The sequence below is a fragment of the Haliotis asinina genome, chromosome 4 (genome assembly GCF_037392515.1).
Source record: "Haliotis asinina isolate JCU_RB_2024 chromosome 4, JCU_Hal_asi_v2, whole genome shotgun sequence".
In the NCBI taxonomy this organism is placed as follows: Eukaryota; Metazoa; Mollusca; class Gastropoda; order Lepetellida; family Haliotidae; genus Haliotis; species Haliotis asinina.
In genome coordinates, this window is record NC_090283.1 from 11,346,303 (window position 1) to 11,370,700 (window position 24,398).

At 42.1% G+C, this 24,398-nt stretch overlaps 1 protein-coding gene across 4 annotated transcripts in view; it reads right to left on the bottom strand.

Annotated features, from left to right (window-relative positions):
- LOC137282268 (chordin-like protein 2) overlaps positions 1–12,040 on the bottom strand; it is a 29,254-nt gene extending 17,214 nt beyond the window's left edge. For 2 of the 4 annotated variants that reach the window (XM_067814000.1, XM_067813998.1), the window contains exons 1-2: positions 11,491–11,578; positions 5,126–5,193 (exon numbers count right to left, since the gene is read on the bottom strand). In XM_067814000.1, the coding sequence (XP_067670101.1) occupies positions 5,126–5,189 (64 nt within the window). In that variant the 5' untranslated portion in view covers positions 5,190–5,193; positions 11,491–11,578. Of the gene's footprint in view, positions 1–5,125; positions 5,194–11,490 lie in introns of all 4 variants that reach the window. The other 2 variants (XM_067814001.1, XM_067813999.1) reach the window with 2 other exon arrangements.
- Positions 12,041–24,398: the final 12,358 nt, after the last annotated feature.

The window sequence follows — 24,398 nt, forward strand, 5'->3', positions numbered from 1 at the left end:
AAACCCGGGTTCCATTCCCAGTGCTGGTACAGTGGGTGACATTTTTCTGATGTCCCCCGCCGTGATGTTACTGGGATAGTGCTAAAAGCGGTTTAATACCATATTCGCTTACTCATACACCGGACCGTACAACCTAGAAAGCTGGGTTTCGCAACATGCACACAAACAACGAAAGTTATCAGAACCACTCGCCGAAACTCCCCAAACGTAAATTCCAAACTACATGTATGATATCCGCATATCACCATTGAATAACCACATCTTGTTGCCTTATATAGCCAACATCAGAAAGACTGTGTACTTTCCTTTTCTCTAAAGTCTATATCATTTAAATATAAATTATTTCTTCCGTGGTTAGCAATGAAAACAAATACATTAAGCATGCAACAAGACAATGCCTACATACAAGGCATATACAAGTGGAGAAAAGATATCCGTATAATTCGTGAAACGCTCAGTAACGAACCATCAGAATACGTCTTCTCTTCCATACCAAAGATCAAATATACCCAAATATATTTTAATAGATTACATGGTCTCTGCATTCATTGACATGCCCACTGTAACCTGGAACCTGTAGTAAATTGTACAATAAGCATCATCAGTGCGTATGCAAATCAGCAAGGTGAACCTGTTACTGTATTCCTAAAAGCATAGTCAGAATGTTTTCATCTGCAAAAAATGGCATGGGAATTGAGTTATAGACCCAGATATGACGGTGACAAAGCGTCTCGCGGTGTAAGCCCTGCAGACAAAGGGCCACATTTGATCCTAATCTGGCTATGGGGCTAGAAGGCAGATTCAGCGGACAATGGACGCTAAATTACTACGCTGGTTATATTTTTCGACATGGCGTCTAGTTAGCGGGGGTCCAAACAATCCTATTAACGAGCAGGAGATCCCAATCGCAGTTTATATTTCAAACCTGACAAGAAATTTCCAGCGCTATGACAAGGAGATATTCTGAGACCCTCTCTTTTCCAAAAAATGTTGACAAGGTGTAATATTTTCTTTGGCTGAGGACATATATTCAGATGCTATCACGCAACTGTTTCTAGCACAAGAGTAGGTTGTAAAGAGAGATTTAGAAAAGTGTCTAAACGCTGTCGAAAAATACGGCCGCGACGAGACAACAGGGTTTATGTAGACATCGCCGGTGTCTGTCATGGCCGTTCGACGCGATACCAATCTTTTCATTGTTTCAAAATGGCCAGTACCTGGCGAGATTTCTCATAGTCTGCATAGTACGATTGTATCTACTGTCCCTTAGGATCACAGTGATGGGTTGTTTATGTGAACAGCATTATGAAGGGAAAACGAAGGCAAGGCACGGCACGACAGTGGGTCACCGACGTTTAGACGATTGTCTATGAATGCCGACTTTTTATAATAACCAACAATACCCCTGACGCCGTATCTATTCAGTAAATCCCTCCAATCAAGTCGATGAAATTTTGACAAGGATTCGCAAACCGCCAAGGGCGGCTCCTAATCCGATATATATCGTGCAAATAATGACTTGATTTTGACGATAACGTTTCCAACTATTCTGATTCAGTTTCGTTTATTTCCAGTCCCAGGTTTTGTTATTTCCAAAGACGTTGCGAACAATCTGAAACGAATACTGGCTTAGACTGGGAATGTATATTTGTAACGGGTAGTGTATGTCTAACTACGTTGTCTAGTCGAGTGGACTCCTGTTTTTGAAGAGACAGTTAGTCCTATGAACTTATGTTTCTTTTAACAATCTTTGCCTTTTCTCTTTCGCTGCAAACAATCTTCACATGTGCCAATTGACATGAGTTGTTGACAAGCTTGTTTTCTTTAAAATAAATTGTAGGTTTCCTCACCCTGGAACAGTTTATGAGCCACATCAAATGAGATTTCGCTTAGATTTATCAGAAATAAACGCAATATGGGAAGACCATCCCTTAAAAGTAGAAATTGTGATATATGGTATGATTGGCTGTCTCGCTCATGAAGATTCTCACAGATGGGACGGTCTGCAACATTGCTTCAGATAACAATGGTTATGCGACTTTGATTAACATAACAGAGTAATCACAACGGAGGGCATCATTGGCACTACACAGTGTGAGTGAGTTTAGTTTTACGCCGCATTCAGCAATATTCCAGCAATGTGGCGGAGGTCTGTAAATAATCGAGTCTGGACTAGACAATCCAGTGATCAACATCATGAGCATCGATCTGAGCACTACACAGTGTATTCAAAAGGGAAATCGAACCTGGACCTCTGTGTGACAAGCAAACGCTTTAACCACTTGGCTATCGTTATTTGCTTTAAATTTAAATGATAGATACAGTCTGCTGTAGGGTTGTACATATGTAATGTTTCTCACGAATTTTCATAAAACAGATAGACTTTTCATACGCAAGGATATTCAGAGGACAACCGTGGAAAGTCATCGTGAGAGACATACATTTATTGATGGCAAACGTCACCTGCGATGAACTGAGGTTACATTCCCATTCCTATTTATGAGACAGAAATCATGAAAATGAGGGGGATAAGAGCGTATTCACCTATGGCCATACAAGAAATGAAGAGGTTTAGTTCATGAATACAGGCGACATGGCTAATGGCTTTTTCGATGATACGGATATCACAGTTTGTTTTGGACCTTAACTTTGCAGTGTCTCGACGTGTGTTTAAACCCTTGTAACGCTTTGGTAATGTTTTCACTGTTTGGTCGAATCCAGTTTTCGAGTGTTTACTTCCTTTGGTCCGCCAGTATAGCTTTTGGCTGATGGTTGTGGTTGCTTGATGTGTGCGCATACGAACAAGGGTGTAGATTACGACGAAGGTGGGTCAGTGTCTCTATTAATGAACAGGTATGAGTTCAGATCACACGTCCCCCATGGAACCATATTGCAAGCCAACATAGACAGGGAAGGAAACTCAGGAGAGTAAAAGTTTACAGGCCATAAAATATACTACGACACTGCACATCCTATGTTCACTGAAGTCAAACACGGACTGTAGTTCTATCCATTATTCTGAGATCACGCGTTGAAGTATTAGAAATGATACTCAAAGAGATTCTTTTAATCTGTTGACGCTGAGCATATACCAGTGCATCCGAGTCAATCTAAGGGAGATAACTCCGCATCAAAGCGACCACCCTAGTCACAGATATTCACAGGTCAAATAGCCTTCATATCATCTTGTTGACCGCCGTCAGTGGTGTCGTCTGCTCATAATGTCGTCTGCGCTTCCATTCACCTGTCTCCGCTCTGTCCCGTGTGGGTCGGCTCTGTGTGTCTAACTCTACCAGCTTTATTTACACAACAGAGACAGCTTTAACCACAAAGAGAGTGATACCTTTAAATGCCTAGTAGTAATTGTCGGAACAGTATCTCGAATTAGAGACTCGGGCAAGTTAAACGTCAACACTGAGCGCCTGAGCGGGCGGGGGAGGGAACGCTAGTGATCTCTAGCGCGTGGCACGTGCTACTTCAAAGGCACCGATAGAGGTGTATGTAAATGGCGCTACTGCAAGTCGAGATTAGCTGAATGGTTTACGACAATACGTATTCCGACTTTACGACATCTAACCTCGGTGTGGTTTACCACAAATAGGATTATGGTTACTTATCGTTGATAAAGGCCGATTTGATTCAATATTTACCCGTTTCCTCTTTTGTACGATCGTTCTTTAATGTCGCACAAAGCAAAACGTATCCGAAAAAGAGAGAGCAGCTCGCAAACAAGCAATGAATTGTTCAAATCCCTTTCGATCATGTTAGAAAAACGTGCATAGGCCAAAGCCTATCTCAGGCAAATAATACTGTACCAATAATAGATTACTGAATAGACATCCCAAAATATTATATCTGATCTGAAATTATGTATCAAATATAAAAAAATGTTCTAAACATAATGTAACCCGTCATATTGGTGGCTGTTTACGAAGGGGTCAGATTCAAAGTGTCTCTTCATATGAATGGATACACATTCATACTACCGAATATACAAACCAGAATAACCTCAAATACTCGCTACTGTTGAACATATTGGTCAGAACAGTCTCCAGCCCTTGCTACTATTGAAAATACAGACCGGGATAGCATTATCCGCGCGATAACAGACAAGCTCAGATTTTGACTATCGAATAAACGGACATCCTCTTCCAAAAGAGGTTACTCAGTTCCCATCTTCCTACGCGCAACTTCTGTTTACATACATTTCCCGGTTCATGTAAAATCCCCTGGAAAAAGAAAAGAAAAGAAAAGAAAAAATAAAAAAAATAACAGAAAACAGGTGTTGCATCGACTTGGATCCAATATAGTGGATGACTTATGTTGACGTGACACACTAGACATTTAATATGGCTAGCTTGTCCGTTGACAACGAGAGTGACGGAGACGCCACTGATCCGCCATTACATGAGTTCTGTCTAGAAGAAACGTTTGCACATCGCACTTGGGAAGAGGATTTAGTTTTCCCGAATCATACGGAAATTACCGAGGCTTTGCGGACGATCACTTTTGAAACAACGTCGCTGATTGCACAACTAAATCTGACTGCAACCAATCACGAATACTGAACACTTGCATCATGAAAGGACCGTAGTAGAACAGAGGTTACGTGTGAAGATACGACTTGTGCAAACACTGTGGGAAGAGAATGCCAAACGGACTGTCAATCAGGTAAAAAGTTTGGAATTTGCTTTGAAATAATTTCTTCCAACAACTTGGCGAAGACAAACATTTCCAAACTTGTGCTACCACTTTTCCCTAGAACATTGTGCCTTTCATATATCTAAATGCATAACTTCACTTGTGCGCATTAAATTTTTAACCTGCATTAAAACTGGAATGGGTGAACGCGTTAACTGAGATACAGTGCTATTTTCAGACGACACATGCTGAGAGTTCCATGTCAGCATGTGTAGTTTCTTGATATAGTGTAGTTTGCATGCATCTATTGTTTTAACAGCTCAACTTCACTGTAGTAGCCTGTTACATCTGTGGCTGTCATGGACCTGTGAAGGTCCCGGGTAGAATAGGTCTTCAGCAAGCCATGCTTGCCACACAGAGAGACTATGCTTGACGTCAGAGGCGACTAACGGGATCGGAGAACTTGGTTGTACTTGTAACTTACCAGCAAGAACGCTTGAAGGTCCGGATTCGATCACTACAAGGACCAACAGGAAGGCAAATACCATTATCCTGAAAAATAATGAAAGTACAAATTACTACCAATATCGATATGCTATAGCCACTGATGATCTTTAGCTTCAACAAAATGCTGAAAACAAAAGTCTGGAAAAATAAATTACTTTTCTTTGTTGCTGTTTTTATGGTTGTTGCTGATTCCGGTTTACACTATTACTAGGATGAAAACGACGTTCGTTTCCCTGTCATATCTACGATGTATCCTCATGTATTGTACACAATTTCACAAATATACCCGTGACAATCTGGGATAGAATTTATCATCAGCAACATGCTTGTCGTAGGAGGCGGCTATCGGGATTATAGTTCGGCTAAACTGTCTTGGTAGACAGATGTCATCGATTACGTAGATCGATGTATATTACGTTGATCACTGGATTGTCCAGCCCAGATTCGACTATTTACAGACAGCCGGCATATAGCTGGAATATTGCTGAGTGCGGCGTAAAACTAAACACACACAGTATCTAATAAATCTAATCTAATGAAGATCCCGGGGTAGAATAGGCCTTCAGCAACCCATGCTTGCCATAAAAGGTGACTATGCTTGTCGAAAGAGGCGACTAACGGGATCGGGTGGTCAGACTCGCTGACTTGGTTGACACATGTCATCGGTAGCCAATCGCGCAGATCGATGCTCATGTTGTTGATCACTAGATTGTCTGGTCCAGACTCGATTATTTACAGACCGCCGACATAGAGCTGGAATATTGCTGAGTGCGGCGTAAAACTAAACTCACTCACTAAACAATAAACGTCAGTGCGTCTTAACGAACACGCCAGAGAAACCAGGGGAGATAACTCTAATCGCTTGTCTCACATGCTTTCAGTATTTTCTTTCCTCGCGAGACCGCGTGTGAGCCAGTGGGTGTCAGCAAATGGAGACCCACCGGCTATGAGCTCTCCAAACACCGAGGACTGTCTCGATGAAACGACGTGGTATCTAATAGCTCGCGACCAGTCGGCGCTCACGATATGGGGAAATAAATACCTGGAAAATTTTCTTTTAAAAGGTATTGTTTATTTCCCTGATTTGATTACGAGGAACAAATGGTGACTCGAGCGCACATACAGTTAAAGTAAGAGGCTAACAGGTATCTTCCACAAACGATTCTACAAAACTTTCATGGGAGATCCTTCTAATCTGAGGTCAGCTTTGTCATCAGATCAACAGATCAACAAATATGCTTATTCCCCCAGTAGTAACGTCATAATGAATGAATATGATTTTACACCGCTTTGGCAATGTTCCAGAAATATCATAGCGGGGGACACCAGAAATAGGTTTCACACATTATATCCATGTAGGGAATGAAACCCGGACCGTCGGTGCGACGAGCGGGAGCTTTAACCACCAGGCTATCCGCCGTCACAGCTTCGTTGTAAAGAAACAACGTAATTAATTGTGTATCAAGGTCAACTGAATGTAAACAGGATGCCCGAATCACATTGTTTTCCGAAAGTGTGTCAGTAGACAATAAAAGTTACATCAACCCATGGGCCCCGAGGGACCAGTGAACAACGTATTTATCTTACCGAACATCTCAAAGTTAATTTTGAACTGTTTGAAGCATGGGTATCGGATCGTTCACTTTAGCCAACCCCGGTTCATCACGAATCAAACTATTCTTCCATCTTGCTGTTTTCCCGCAGGTATTGTCTTTGTAATTCTCCTTCTGAATATGCACACAGTCTACATTTGAACTTGAACATTTATTTATTAGAATGGAATCTTTTCGTAACCATCGCTAGCTTTTGCAGACGACACAAGAAAAACAAATTTAGAGTTATCTCCCTTCCGTTGATTTGCATTCACAAAACAACGGTAATGTCCGTACATCATACATGATTCAATGTTATTCGAGATAGAGAAATACTACCACGAAGTACCAAATGAGCAGCGAGGTACTTTGCAACGTACCTCGCTTGTAAGTGGGGATACACTGAAAATAATGGATGGGCGCTTAGCCAATCAGAAAACGACGTGTATGTGTAAAGTAAAATAAATGTCGTATGTCAACCAAGTCAGCGCGTCTGACCACCCAATCCGTTAATCGCCAAGCATGAGTTGCTGAAGACCAACTCTAACCCGGATCTTCACGGGTGTCCGGTTTAACCAGTGTCTTGTATACACACCGCTACATTACCTCTCTAAACAGGCACTTAACTTCTGTGTACGGAATTGGAAGCTTAGCTCAGCTAGCCTGTCTACACGTCTCCAGGGCCATTACAATGTTTTGAAATTTTAATCTTGAATGATTGACGTGGCGGTACTAAAATTAACATTAAGACAACCGGAGATCCGCTTCGTTACAGCACACTCACCCACTGAATTAAAATAAGGTATGTCAACAATTTCCTTATGAATTAAAGAAACACAGACAACAGGATAGAAGCCTGTGAATCCCACTGATCATGGCAGACAGACGCGACTATTCATGTCAGTCGTGTGAATGAATGGAAAACATGCAGGAATTTATTTATTGGAAACTCATGTCATAAACAGTTTGGTACACAAAGAGGAATTCAAATTTAAAACTAGAAAATCTGTATCTTAACCCGTGAGGCGGTTGGGCAGCTTAATGGTTAAAATGTCCGTGGGAGACGCTGAAGGTCCCTGTTTGACTCCCTTCATGAATACAATGGTCACTCGCCGTGATATTGCGGCGTAAAACAATACTCCCTCCCTCTGAACTCATGAAATTAAAAAAAACCAGGATTACATATTATTTTTCTTGTACAACAATATCTTAACTACGTGTCCGCGGTGTCTCTATAGGCGAGTCTTATCTAGGTGTTAACACAGTGACCATCTATCTAAGCAGTTGGAATACGATGCTATGCATGAACCAGTGTTAGCGAACCTGACCATCCGATCCACTCAGACTTTTCATCTTAGTAGAAACAGTGAGCGAGTATGGTTTTACGACGCTTTTAGCAATTTTCCAGCAATACCACGCCGAGGGACACGGGAAATGGACTTCTAACACATCATCCATGGGGAGAATCCAGCCCGGGACTTCGACGCTTTATACACTAGGAGTAGTAAGGCCCCCATACTACTACTCGGCTATCCTACCGCCCCTTGCGGGGATAGTGACTATGGAGTTGTAACTTTTATAATTCCATTTTATTCCATGCATTGTTTATTATATTCAACGCAAATAACAAGGGAATATCTTGAAAATAGCACTAGATCTATATTATGGACGAGCAAAGACTTGTTACGTTAAAAACATATTTTATAACAGAATATTTACAGAGATAACATGTGCTGTGCGGACGTCTAAATACGTAAGTCTGATTTCTGTGCCCAGCTGATAAATTATCCGCCATGTCAAACTTGCGAGATAATTAGTCCTGACAACAAGTGAAAATAGGTAGTTGTTCGGGATACACAATTTAATCCCTCCCATTGAGCGTGTCACTCTGTCGTGTGCTTGATGTACATACTTCCAAACAACTGATTACGATATTTCTTTTGCATCTTGGTAAAGGAGATGAAATTATTTTACAGTCAGAATACGACAGATATAAGAGAAAAAATGGTAAAAGAGAAAGATGCCAATGTTGTGATTGTTTATACAGTATACAGTTTTCTGACAGTGAGATAATACTTCTGAGATAATATACGTTCCTGCTGAGCATGCCTACCGGGTGGTACTCCAATAAACAGTCAGGCTGACCGATCCGGGCGACCAGCCCTCCCTCGTATCATCATCTATCACAATCTTAGTTGGAACGTTACGATCCCCTTGCAACAGGTCGTCTCTCTCTCTCTCTCTCTCTCTCTCTCTCTCTCTCTCTCTCTCTCTCTCTCTCACACACACACACACACACACACGCACACACCTCCTCCCAAGGTAACGACCAAATCCGCCTCCCACCCCAAGTCTAGCTAGCCGGACCCCCTCCTTCGTAACAACCAAACCTGTGAGTTTCAATTCACCCACCCATGCCTCTCCTCACAATGAAGGCTGACTTTCTCTCTCAAATCGGTCCCTTCACCCTCCTTCGCAACATTCAAACTAGCCTGACCCCCTTCTTTCGTTCACAGCCATCAATGTTCCTACATCCTCTCCCTCCCTAGCGCAGTACAACTACCATGACCCGACCCCTCACCTTATTTCTCCAACAAATGTCCGTCATGCCTTTCTACAATTACGCCCCCATGAATCCCCTCGTCCACTAAAACGACAATCCCGCACCCGTCGCTCTCTTTCTCTCCAACTTTCAGCTAGGCTGAACGAAACTGTTCACGATCCATCACCCCATCCTACACGGAGGACCCCGATACCAACCAGACGCGCCGTCCCTCTCCCCATCCCCAAAATAACCACACCATGTCTGTGACCCCTCTCCTTTCCCTCAAACACCACACCTTGCCCGTCGCATTCCCACCCTCATCAACCCAGCTACCTGGAACCTATCAAGTTATCATCAAGTCGTTCACCGATGTTTTTGCAACCGCCCTGTCTCTAATCCCTCTTTAGTCCGTCGCTTCCCTTTGAAGACAACAGTATATCTATATATCCCCGTGCAGTTCTCAGAAAATATACCATACTTAGAAAGTACTGTTTGTCGACAATCGAGTTCTCTACCTGACACAAGGCAGTATCATGTAACGGTAAACAAACAAATCTAGGGTATTACCAGTATTAAATAAACATTTTAATCACAAACGTGTTGCATTCAATGGGAAAATCTGCAGTCTGGTCGAAATTGACCAGGTGTCCACTGGACTGTCATGCACACCTGCATGAACAAGACAGAATGGTTCTACTCCACCTGACATCGAGCATGGCCCCATCTCCTATACCATTCCATACACCTCCGTCAAAACTTCAAATTCCGATGCCAAGCGAATTGACGTCTCCGCGCCGTTACTGCTCGCCCAGCGTGCTCGTGTACTCCCCATCGCACCCCATCTTGCCGTACACTATCATCCATCTTGTCTAATCCCAGTCATAGAGCGCCACAATTCCTACAGTCTTGTTTAAACCAGCCTAATTCAACGCATAAAATGCGGACATCGAAAAACATCCGAATCTGTTTATAATTAAGGAGCCCCGACAGGTACTGCTTGTACACTACTGCAAGGTTGGGTGCAGCTATGAATCGTGTGCCCTCGTTACCGTGTAACGATACCCCCGCTTGTTAATATCCGTCAAAAACACTCATCTTCCACTGCCGAACATCCGTTCAGCAGTCTAGTCTGAGAGCTGGCAATTTCTCCGCTCTAAAACTCCATTACCATATTACCGCACGTCTTTTTATCACTGAAGTATTCAAACAGAATTGAAAACAGGCGACTCCTCAGGTGCAAACCCCGATTAACGTAAATCTCAATCTATCGATCGGGTAATCCATTTGTCCGACTGATCTGTCCGGAAATACAAGTTCAAGTATATACATCATCTCAAACAGGGCAGCGTGAGGACAACAGGTTTATTACCAATCAGTCATAGAGATAATTGACGACGCGTACCAGTCAATTCAGACTTCATAAATTTGTATTTTTTGTCATGATCATTACTTTATGTTCCCATAAAATGTTAAGATCATTAACACTGACTGCCGCTGTATTTTTACGTCAAACTAAAAAGATCGATTATGAATCAATGCTTCATTGATTTGAAAACCACCACTCTGATGTAGGTACTTAATGCCTGCCGTGGAACCAGTGGAGATATCTATCAGAACGATAAATGATAAATGTCTAGCACATAAAGTACAAAGAAAAAGTAGGCACTATTTCCTACGAAACTGATCACGTTTTGTGTATTGTCAAAGACCATTCAGTGGCAAAGGTGTCGCAACGCTCAGTCGCTGTCTGCGCTATCAATCACAGTAAGGTTACCGAAGACGCACTGGCGACTTGTCAGTCAGAATACATATCACATATTTCTTCCACATGCCAACTTTGGATTTATTGCAAAAATATCAAATCCCCGAAAAATTAACTCAGTTGAGTTTATGCGTACTTTGGTCATCACGTTAAACTGACCGCTCAATTCAAAAACGGACACCGTGATAAGAACCTATTAGAGACTTGAGGAAATGTCTTGATTGAAACTAAACATCAGCAGTAGAAACTGATATTTTTCGCAAAACAGTTGTCAAAACCGTTTAAAATTAAATTATGGTGATTTCTTTGAACTGAGGATTGTGGAATTATTTCAATATGAAAGTGTTGAAATGAGATAAAAACTTTTTATAAGGTGTCAATATAAATAAATATTGATACATATAGAATATATCAATAAAACAACGTATATGTTTATTACTTACTGATGGATGATGATATAAGAGTTGATATCTAAGTGAGAAAATTCGGCTTGAAAAGGCAGGACTTGTGTAGTAATCCGTTCTCCGTGTGACTGTGCCCCAGCAATAAATCTATGATATCCGTCGATGTGACCTTTTATATCACAGCCAGTACTGGTGCAAACTAAGATCGGATCGGAGTGAAATTGGAAACATCATTCGTTCATTATTCCAGAGTTGTGTTTTGAATCACCAGTACATTTCCACTTATATCGATAGAGCTTCGCCTCCCATCACTGTGCTAATTATCCGCTTGGCGTATTATGCAAATTTAACGTTGAGAAATCGACAAGGGTTGAAGCTAAACAAATGAGTAACTTCAGCGCTTGACTAAACGAATCACGTGAATCTGCTGGAGAATATACCACAAATCCTTTGAGGCACAGCGTTGACAAACTTGATTTCACTTAAAATATTCAGTGAGTGGAACCACGTGGGTGATATTGTCTGTCAAATCCTTTTCCATAGAACGCTGTGTATCACAGCCACGTGAAACTGATTTAGTGAAATGAGTGACTTGAGGGTCGGGCATCACAGGTAGTGTATCCCGCTTGAAATGCAGCCTTCATGAAACTAACACTCGGTCTTGTAGCTGAGGCAAGTCAATGAAGCGCAAATCCTAAACAATCTCTTCAGCTGAAGAAGGCTGTTCGATTGAGCGACGTACTGCCGCGCACGACGCGCGGACGTCGGAGGAGACAGGACGGCAAAGATCAAACAATCCGGACAGCCTGATAAACCGCCTCGTTCACTGCGAGAAACAAGGAATTAGAAATAAGTACTTCACATTATAAATGTTTTAAAAAAATAATCAGTTTCAGCTTTCTCCTCGGAACCGTATATGAAACCATGAAATAGTGGACAGCCTATCTGACGATCCTATCATTACCAAACAGAAACCAATCCTCATTAAACGTTTGGCTTAAAATCGCGAGAAAACGGTACTGTCTCTATCAGGGTCTGGTCAACTTTCATACAAAAACGAAAGATCGGTGGCTTTTTTTTTCGTTCAAAACATCATACACGTGTATCAGACTTTCATAGCTGAGTCATTTCAACAAACCGTGAATAGAATAATTTAAACATCAGAGTCGCGCATTTGCAAGATTTAATGGCTTCACTGACTGAGACCACGCATCTTTAACAAACGCAATTATGTGGAATACATACTGAAGAGGTTTACATTAAGCTAAGTTCTTTATGATGCAGTTATTCTATGCGTATACACAGGTCTTGATGAGAGAATCACCTAATCGGTGTGCTTATGGCATATTAAGGGATTCTGTATATTGCATAGCGTCAATGCTTGGTGTGTTCTTTTTCTCTGATGACGGACACTGCAGTGTACGAGTAAGGGGACGTGAGACGAGATACGATTAACTTATCGCAACATGTCACACTATGCGATAAATTTGATAATACCGTTAACAACTGGCGGCTTATGAGATCTACTGACTACTTCTTTGCTGTTAAACACAGACGAAAACGTAAAAATAAAATTGTCCTCCATAAAACGCACCGAATTAAATGTTAAAAAATAAACTTATTGCCCACCGAAAACCTTTTTCCCTCTCATATCAGGCATCACTCAACAATGTGCAGTATGTGGTTTAATAAATTACTTTCTGCCTCAAACTATTTTTTTCACTCTCGCTCTCCATGTGTCTGTTTTAGACCGTGTATTATGATTTTAAAAAGCCTCACCAAAATGCAAATAGAACTTTACATCTGTAGCAAGCTTACTGATGGTTAACTGTTTCATGAAATGTGTGCAATATAAGTATATTCAGCTGTCTGTCCTTTAATCTCCCATCTCCCCCCCTCTCTCTCTCTCTCGGTTATGTATAATCTAAAATATTATACATTTTAATGTGACATCATCTGGTAATTTTCTGTCTGGTGTTTAATTTTCAAGGTGTCATTAAAATTAGGATTAAAATTAATTTACCTTATCTCCCCGTTAAGCCTTCCCCACATATCCACCGCCAGTACAAATCATCACTGACTTTGTTAGCCCGCTCCCATTGAATCGACTCCACTCGCTCGGCAGTGTTTATTCTCAGTGGAGACGCAAGCAGTGTTCGTCTAGAGCGAGATATTACCACAAGAAGATCGTGCAAAATATTTATTATTTTAGTTGAAAAGCGTCTCAGCTCTCGCGCCACTGGACTGCATCCTAACGGTTTTGTCGTGTATTGTGATACCCAGTGTATCTTGCTGTGGATGGATCTCAGCTCAGGTGCTTCCACGCCGGCATGAGAAAATATCACCACGTTCATTAATACATGGCTTGTTAGGGGAGCGTCTCAAACATTCATAGTGCATTTTCTTGATATTTGCCTCGGTTCTTTGGATGTGTTTTAATCAATGGTCAGCTATGTCAGATCGGCCTGACTGGGGCGTAGACATACATATCTTTAATGGCGACCCGTGTGTGAGAGAAGACTTAAGTGGTCACGCGTTAGAGACTCTAAGGTAAAAACACATATTAAATGATCATTTCTAAAAAATAATAATAACAGACCGGGGTCCCTTGACTAGACTTATCTCTTCGAAGGATAGAAATGCTTTAAATCCATGGGCTCAGCATTCAGACAGCCTTAAGGCTACTAATACGTGTACATGTTTGCCTATGGAAAGGTCTGCGCGCAGACTAACTTTAAAAAAAATATATATTGATATATCTTAGTTTAAAAATATATCTTCCCGACATGAAAGTGCAAATTAAAAAGGAACCCAAAACAATGTTTCATTTCAGCTGATAGTAATCCAGACCTGAGACGAATTCATCTTAGATTCATTCTCTAGCTTCTGGGAGATGGATAAGGTGATAGGACTGCTGAGACCACTGAGAATAGGCACTTGTATATAATACTGGACGTCGGTATATAACACTGGACATTGGTATATAATACTGGACATAGGACATTGGTATATAACACTGGACATTACGAAACATGTAGACATTGTTACATACATGTACCGTGAACACAGACGCTGACAGGTGTTCTCTAAGCCTATACATCGGTATCTGGACCCGAAACCTTGGGACTGAGAGATATTTCCGACGTCTATTCCTCCATATCTTGGTACTAGATATTCTCAAAAACAAGACTGTATTCCGGAAACCTACACAGTAGTATATATTCCCGAAACTCAGACGTGGGTTCGCATTCCCGAACCTTTGTTTGTTCACGGAGTAATATTTCAGCTGTGCGGCAGTCTGTAAATATTCGGCTATGGACCAGACAATCAAATGATAAATAAGATGGGCATCGATCAACACAATTGGGTTACGATGACATATGTCATTTAAAGTCAGCGAGCCTGACCACCTGATCCCGTTAGTCGCCTTCCGAAAAGCATTGGTTGCTGAAGACCTATTCTAACCCCAATCTTAACGAATACTCAGGTATATATGTATATTCCCTTTGCCATAATAAAATACATTTCAGATTCTTTAACTTTAACAATATTGAATCGAACCAAAGATTATCACAGGATTCTGGCACGCAACTGCATACAGAGACAGAGACAAATGCCTCATGCCCAAAACTGCCCATGAAGAAAACACCATTTGAGACGACCCCTAAGACAGAGCCCAGTCTCATTCCGCAGACGCTATATGGGTGAAAGGTTGGGAAAAGATACTCTGAGAGCCGTTGGTCATATGTTGTGTATACAAGTCAGAGGGATAGGATGAACACAGCGAGACACAAGTGAGAAGTGATTGTTTTCTGAGCGAGGCTTTCCGAGACACAGCGAGACACAACAGTATATACTATAGGTATTAGGTTGTTATTGGGGAGATGTAAAGTACGCATCGGGCTCCGAACTTGAGGAGCTGAGAAGACATGTTAAGCTAACACTCAGTGTAAAAACAAACGAACCAGGAACAAACCCGCGAAACTTGTAAACCACACCTTTCCTTGTACATGTTCGTGTGTCCTATCACAAAAGAATCAATCCCCAGTTAATCAAGCTCGGTTTTGAAAAGAATGCAATCTCTGGACTGGGAGGTGGTGGAGTAGCCTAGTGGTTAAAAAGTTCGTTCGTCATGCCGGAGACCCGGGTTTGATTCCCCACGTGGAAACAGTGCATCAATCCCGTCGTGACATTGCTAGAAAACTGCTAAAACTAAACTCACTGTTTAATGTTCATTTCGTCATTTTTTCGTCATTTCGAACTCGTCATTGCGTACATTTTTCAAACATGACTGACATGTTTAAAAGTGTTTCGTAACATACAAGTCCCGGTATAAATTCGTAGTCTTTCAACCATTTTTTCTAAACTGGGTTTTGGAGGCATGAAGACTTGGATTTGAGACTATGGCGGTCACTGCGACTCTGTTACACTTAGTGGAAGGCATAAGCAGTAGAGGCAATAAGTTGCAAAACTGAAAACTGAGCATTTCTTACAGAAATATTGGTTAGTAGCCATGTTTGGTAGCCATGTTTGGTAGCCATGTTTTAGTAGCCATGTTTGGTAGCCATGTTTGGTAGCCATGTTTGGTAGCCATGTTCAGCGCGGAAAAATAATGTATCACGTCTCAACATTAAAGAGTTTACTATTTCGCGTTGATAGAAAACAATACGTTATTGTCCTTAAACAGTGTGTATTCTATTTGCTGATGACATTTATGTTTATTTTGTTTGATCAGGTTTTTATGCACTAGTGTCCAATAGCCTCAATGGAATGAGGTGTGTTGGGGTAGCCAAATGGTTGAAGCATTCGCTCATCACGCCAAAGACCCGGGTTCGATCCCCCATATGGGTCAGATGTGTGAAGCCGATTTCTGGTGTCCCCTGCCGCGATGTTGCTGGGGTATTGCTAGATTTAATTACTCTCTTTAATGGAATGAATGCAACCTATGTTCAGATGACACCCATCGTTACCTGGTAAGAGAGATATATAACTGAAAACGTTCCGTGTTCTGAATTTTAGTCAGGGCCTGACGTCGGCGTTCTTGTCATTGTAGGTCAGCGAAAGATCCGGTTTTCTAAAACAGAAAGTGGACATTATACTCAGATAACAAGGGCGCAGGCATAATGTCAGGAGGCTGGCGGGGTTGCCTAGTGGTTAAAGCGTTCGTTCGTCATGCCGGAGACCCGGGTTCGATTCCAACATGGGTACAATGTGTCATATTTTTGGTGACCTCCACTATTATGTTTTAGAATATAGGTAAAGCTGCTTAAAACTCATTCTCTTACTCGTTGTAATGTAAGTTGTCTGAATGAAGTGGGGCTAGGGCGATATTCTACTTGGACGGGTATGGGAAAGGGGTTGTTGTCTGTCGGTATGGGTAATCACTAACTGAGCCGAGCAAACAAAACGTGAGTGAGGGCTTTTCAAGGAATGCTTGAAGTCATTTCCACAACGTTTCATAACTCAGGACCTTGGTGCTCTGGAATCTGAATCGCCTATTTGATCCCGGTAAGACAAAGGGGCGCCACTCTGCTCAGAGAATAACAGCTCCTCAGGCAAAATGAACACCGGGAAAACTTGAATAGAGTTTGCTTGGACTGCCGTAGTCTGTCTCACAGTCCCTGAACCACATTAGTTTAATTATTTTGCATAATGTCAAGCCTTGTCTGCATTTCTAAACCCATAAATGCAGCAAGTCTAGACTTCCTAAGGTTCTGAATCTCTGGTCTCCCTGGGGCTACTTTTTAGTTAAAATGGGTTTGTTTGTTACTGTCTAAAATATATATATTCAGAGACTAAGCCTTAGTCTAGGACTGCCACTGAGGCGGAGTCTCAGTGATAAAAAGTACTCCTTGTTTCTAAAAGTGAAACCATGTCCGACAAGAGGTCGTCATGGTTACTGATCACCATTGTGCCATAATGAACTATGTACCATCCCTTGAGCCTAGCCCAAACCATTTGAACCCATCCATCGTTTTATCTGCCACGACATTCTTGCACTTTAGTGCAAATAGTTATTTTCTCATTTCGATCAGACTACGAAGGTCGGTTATTCCATATTCGCGTCTCGTGGTATGCCGCGGTTGACCTCCACACTGTGACGCTCACCTTTATTGCTCCGCCACTGCTGCGTGCGAGGCGGCAAATAGGCGGAAGGCGGAAGAATACAATGGAAACAACAAGTGTTGCGCACTCTCAGAAGAAAGGTCCCGCTGAGAGAACAAATATGAACGGGTAGGGGGGAAATTTGACATGGAAAAGAGGATTTGCATTATAGATATTTGACATTTCCCCTGTGAACCGTTGGTATCATATAGTCTGGAGGATGAACCTAAAAGTGGACGTAGCTGGCTAGTTGTTAAATAGACGCAGACAGACAATATTTTGTAAATGTGAATGACCCCTGGATGAAATTAAAGAAGTGTTAGAGCGGCAAGAGGCTGTCTCCTACCGGAATTACAATGGGAGACAAAGAGGCGAAGCGGTAGCGCGCAATTGAGATAAAACCACACGATTGGTCGAACAGGAAAAATGATAATGAAGATAAATTTCTCCAGTTTTCCGCTGTTCCCACGTAGACCGGCGTTTCACAGACCTTTATATCTCCCCCAATTCAGATTTACAGAAGATGGGGAAGACCAGCCATTATTTCAACACATGTTCATGCCTACTCTGGCAACACCCGTCTGTTGGGGTTTCACATTAGAGTATGCAACCATTATCGGGTATTGGAATCGAGTTACCTGTCTGTGCATACTCCTGTCTGCGACGTCTGGTCTGGTACCATCTTTGTCCACCTGTACCATGTCTGCTGGAGTCTGTCTTTTACTATAGAGTCTGTCCTCCTTTACTGCATTTGTTGGCCAGTGCCATGTCTGCTGGAGTTTGTCCTTAACTATAAAGTCTGTCCTCCTTTACTGTATATGTTGGCCTGTACCATGTCTGCTGGAGTCTGTCTTCCTTTACTGCATGTGTTGGCCTGTACCATGTCTGCTGGAGTCTGTTCTCCTTTACTGCATGTGTTGGCCTGTACCATGTCTGCTAGATTCTGTCCTGTGCTGCATTTGTCTGCCTGTACCATTTCTGCTAGAGTCTATCCTGTGCTGCATTTGTCTGCCTGTACCATGTCTGCTAGATTCTGTCCTGTGCTGCATTTGTCTGCCTGTACCATGTCTGCTAGAGTCTATCCTTTACTACGTGTGTTGGCCTGTTCCTTGTCTGCTAAATTCTGTCCTTTACTGCATGTGTCTGTCGGTACCATGTCTGAGTGTAACTTTACCAAGTCTGCTACAGTTTGTGTCTGTCTGTACCACGAGTGTTTGTCTCCAACAAATCTCCTAGATTGTCTCTTGACATCAATATCTGTCAGAACCTTGTCTGCTGACCCGTGAAGATGCGGGGTAGAATAGGTCTTCAGAAACCCATGCTTGCCACAACAGGCGACTATGCTGGTCGTAAAAGGTGACTAACGGGGTCGGTGCTCAGGTTCGCTGACTTAGTTGACACATGTCATAGGTTCCCGACTGCGCAGGTCGATGCTCATGCTGTCGACCACTGGATTGCCTGGTCCAGAATGGATTATTTGCAGACCGCCGCCAAATAGCTGGAATATTGCTGTTTGCGGCGTAAACCTAGACTCACTCACCCTGTCTGCTACAGGTTATGTGCCTGCTAGAATCCGTGTGTGGTCGAGTCTGTGTCAGTCTGAAACTATCTGTCTGTGTCTATCTGCGAGGATCTATGTCTGTGTGTACCAGAACAAGTCAAAACATTGATTACAACAATCTCGCTCCCTACTGACTGGGTTCCGTCCTTTGTCCAGAATTCAGTCCAGAACTTTTAGACTAATTCATATACCTGGATACATAAAAATTAATCAGTAAAATTTGATAATCTGAGCACTTGTATATTGCAACACTACGCTCGTCCTGAGCCTTGTGTAACAGTGTTTTTATCTGTCGTGTAAAACTATCGCAATTCATTTGTTCCATGTTGTCTGATCATGAGTCTTGCCGTTGACTGCCTCCTCTACACATCTTCGCCTTTTTCATCCTGTTTCCTGGGGCCTTGTCAGCAAGGATTTCCCTTAACTTCCTCTCTATTCTAAGCCAGGTAACCCATTCTTTGGGATTTTCCCTTTTCTATTTATAGGTCACATCAAAGACTTCATTTGATGAGTTACCTATTTCCTCATTGCCTATTGTGAGCTTACTTCCTTTGGCCACCTGTTTTCCACCTCACTCCACTAGCTGTTGTTGAGCTTGAAACACCTTTTTTCTTTTCTTTTTTTCTAATCTGTTTCCATCTGCCTCTTTACTTCATAATTCTCTATAAAATGTTCTTGAATAATAACAGTATAACAATAAAAGTAATATTTAATTTGTACTTATATGAATTAAGTTAAATATATTAGTTAAAAAATTGGTGTAACTTTTAAACATGGCGGAATTTGAATTAATACCAAGTCTTAGATAACGTATATAGCATTATTTACTGTGACATTTAAAAGTTTTCAATATTTGTTAAAATTATTTACTTGATTAGCTGTGTTACGACTCCACTTGCTGTTGAGCAGGAAACACCTTTTCCTTTTCTCAGGCGTGGTTCAGCAACAGCCTCATTCCTCACGTCAATCAAAACATCGCACCATCACCATTAATATTGTTTTGTCATCTTGAGCAGCAGCCCTCAGCCCGACCATAAAAACACGGCTACCCTTGCAAACACGTCGTACGGCGTGCTCTGGCCTACAGCGAGCTTTGACAAACGGAACTTGGAAATAATGGAAATCTCGAAAAATCTAGAAAAGTTCATCGTTATGGTTGGAAAGGGCTCATTGAGATGAAATAACTGTGCCTAAAATAGTACATGGAAATATGTGGCTTACTAAACCGAGACGGTGACTCGAACTGGAACACCTTAGTTCGTGCTATCAACCACTGGGTTATTTTGTTGACTGTAAATATTGACGCCAGTTGATGAAGCTATAACATCAATGTCATAGCTATAATATTGATTGTGTAGCTATAATACTGACTGCATAGTGTCCGGTATGAAAATCCCCATATTTACATACCGAAGACGCCGGTTCGATTCCTAACATGGGTACAATGCATGATTCCCATTTGTGGCGATTGCCCGCAGTGATGTTGGTGACATATTTCTGAAAGCTACGGGATACTAAATTCACTCGCTCACGCAAATCAGATATAGATTGGTACACTAGTATAGGTTTGGTATGGAAGATAAGTAATTTATCAGCGTGCACCCACAAACATTACATCGAATCCTTCTCAAGGGGCCAAGACACGCATCCGTACGCGAGTCGTCTCCCCTTCAGACCAATATATCCATTCCGTCACTGACACGACGCATGCGAAATGCCAGAGAATCCGTCAGCGCTACAAACCCTCCTTAAGAATACCATTTGATAATGGATATCCAACAAACTTAATTCAGAGAGGAATGCCAGGCTTAAAAAATCCCCCCGGATACTTTTTCACACGGCAGAATATCCGGTGTAGTCTGCCGTAGTGGCGACAAGAAGCCTGCTTTTATCTACGGAAGATGTTTGTTATATATTTCCAGAGTCTCGTATTGGCATGGATCCTGAGGTGAGTCTCCGGTGAGCACTGGCGGTCTTCTTGGAGCCCCGGGTGTCGATGATCGTCGCCATTTTTGTTTCAGCTGTCAAAATGGCGGCGGCATAGTGCCAGATATCGGCGGCCATTTTGAATTTACGTTGCTTAACTTAACGAAGGGATTTAATTAATGTAGAGATTTATTTGAATTAGTTTATTGAAAATTTATCTTTTTCACGACTCTTGATTAAGAGATGTGCGATAACACGTTGATAAAGATGCTGAAAATAACATTTAAGCTTGTAGCGTTATCTTTGTGTAATGAATCACATTATGTTGATCAAGTTTGTCAATTTGTCACCGTTTATCTTCGTTGTACATCTGCTTGTGTGGGGTCTGTTGGTGGGGATAACCTATACCGTGGTGAGTGATAATGCCGGCATCTCGGCGTCGATTAAGAATCGATTTTGAACCAGTCAAACCAGTGACTGAAAGCATGAGCAAAGAGTAAACCATCTGCATACAATGGATCGCACAGACCCCTGACCCCGATCCGTCTCGTCCACACTTGCAACAGCTTGTTTGCCTCCGCCAGGATCGAACTCACAGACGTTTTCTTGACATTGTCATATACATTATATCTGAAGATTACGTTCAAGGTTTAGTTGGTTGGTTGGGTAGTCTTGACTGTAAAGGGTTTGTTGGGCCGAAGACCTATGTCTTACCCAACATTGGTACAAACTTTGTATCATTATTTTCACTTCCGCCCAGCCCTTTCTGCAATGCTAAAGCCTTAAAGGAAGCAAGTGGAGATTTCCTCATGTTCCGAAAGTCGCTTCCTTTGATGCATATCATCAGTTGCGTAGATCGAATGGACTAGACCGACTGAAATATTTCTGGAGGAGGGCATTAAACAACAAACATATCCTTCAGAAACAGTCTGATGGTGAAGTTATGTAGTGGAAAACATGGGTTATCAAATCTCTTCATGGGTACACATGTGAAGCCCGTTTTGGAGTCCCTTGCTGTGGTACTGGTGAAATATTGATGAAAGAGTCTTATTCGTACAGAGTCTCGTACCCTTGCAGCTGAACGAGCTGCGCAGAAATATACCGACCAAGGCAAACCAGACAGTTTGATACAGGGAAACGCCGGTCATCTGGGCAGTGTCGTCCATATAACGTGTTCCAATATATGAACGTGGCTGTAGTAATCCCCAAGTCTGTACGTACCTCGGGTTACATACTGAACAAATGCTGTCGGCGGAGTCAGTCAACTTCCTGATGTATTACGTCAGTCGTAAAACCTTGGAATCACCATCAGATAAATATGTTAATGAGTTCTTTCAGTAGGAACTACTTTTAAGATCTGTACATCGATTATTGGACTACAAGCCACGGACGGTATTGTGCCGGTAATGACAACTTGCTGGATAAGTTGGAAAGCTACCGGTTTTGACAGTTTCCACTGTACTTTGAAGTCTATGACTGTGTCGGGAATGATCGACGGAGAATGCCAAACAGTGATTGACATTATGAGCACTGATATACTCAGGTGGGGGGCATAACAGACACCGACCGCATCGTCGTGCCAGACGCCATCCTGTTCATCAGTCGCCTCTTATGACAAGCATGAGTTGTAGTAGATCAGTTCTACTCCGCTTTGAACAAACGCCGTATGATGATTTTAATTCGTTCCATTTCTTACTCATTTCAAGTCCTGCTTACTCCCCAGAGAAGGCTAATGTCATCATACGTTTTTGTGTAATGTTTAGCGTCAATGGTCTTTTGGTCTCTATCGAGTAGTGTTAACACTGAGCTCCTCACAAAGCGGTCTTAGCTCTAAGATAATCGTAACTCGTATTTAACATAGGTTTAAGACAGTGGTAGTGCCACGTGACGTTTTAGATCTTCCAGCCTTTGACTGCCGCTCGATGGCTTCCTCCACGGCTCACTGTGTGTATCACAAATGAACCTGGTTGTTTGGGCCAAGATGCCAGACATGTGGTTTCATCTTTTTCGATGGTATGTGGTATTTTTTTCCAATTATTCTGCACATCATCACCGGATCACCCACGGCCTCGGGGAATATTTCTTGTGAGGCGGAAAATGCGCTGAATTTATGCTGCATGTTTTGCCGCAACGGACCAGGTAGACAGAAACAAAGCCAGGCCCCTTAAATCTTACTCGGGGTTAATTCGTGTCTACCTACAAACCTAAACACTGCCCATAAACCAATAACGATTCACGCAAACACAACCGTACCTTTGTCGCGTCGACATCGCTACGGGGGTAAAATGGGATTCAAAACGAGGCTACTTGCGTTTGTCGCCATCATAGGGATTGTCTCATGGTTTTTGGCGTTCTTTTTTTGTAAGAAAAGATTTTTAACATTGAAAATTAAAATAGTTATGGCGTCTCCACCTGAAGAGAGTAATCAGCGACGACAAACGAAGTCGTCAGCTGTGCGAGAGGCGCGACGTTGCGGCCAGACGGTGACGTATTGTTGGCTTGCTTTAATGTTCCGAGCATAAAGCATCTCCAAGTCAGCCGCTCCTTCATGGCTCTTCAGCACATAGCATTGAAAGCTAAGTGTACTGAAGGAGGTCTGTATGATTTAGGCTCATACAGACAAAAGTACCCGTCTTTCATGCAGGAATTATACATCTCCCTAGGCCCACTTCAGTGAGTTCCCACTGCCTGAGGCATTCATGACCTTGAGAACGTCCGATGACTTAATCGGTCACGTGGATGGTCTTGTATTATGATTTGGATTATTGCGCAGTATGGTAATATTGAAATATGTGGTTTCAAATGTTTATTTTGAAAGTGAGCGAGTATGCTTTTAAGCCTCTTTTAGCAATATTCCAGCAATATCACCAGAAATGGGCTATTGGGGTCACCAGAAATGGGCTCCACACACTGTACCCATGTATGGAATCGAACCCATGTCTTCAGCATGACACGCGAACGCCATCCCCAAGCCCCCGTATTTTGAAAGAGTGAGTATAGTCACACCCAATACAATATCGATGACACACATATAAACAGTATATTTTAATCACACCAGTGGGCCTAAATACCTTTTACAAAAATAACCCCGAAAAAAAACCAAACAAACCAAACGTGAATTTTGAGTGAAAAAATCTTATTTTTCTAAAGAAGCAAAATTATTGGGAACATTTTGGGGATAGTGTATTTATTTTGTCTAAAATCTCAAGAAGTCCTACCTCTGCACGGGGGGTGGGTGGGGTGGGCATCATGTGTAAATTTATCAACATGTTAAATTAAGAAGCTAACTGGAGTCGAGTTCCCCAAAAGCATCTTTTGGAAGTTAACTTAATCTGAAACAGATTCAACCGTTGTC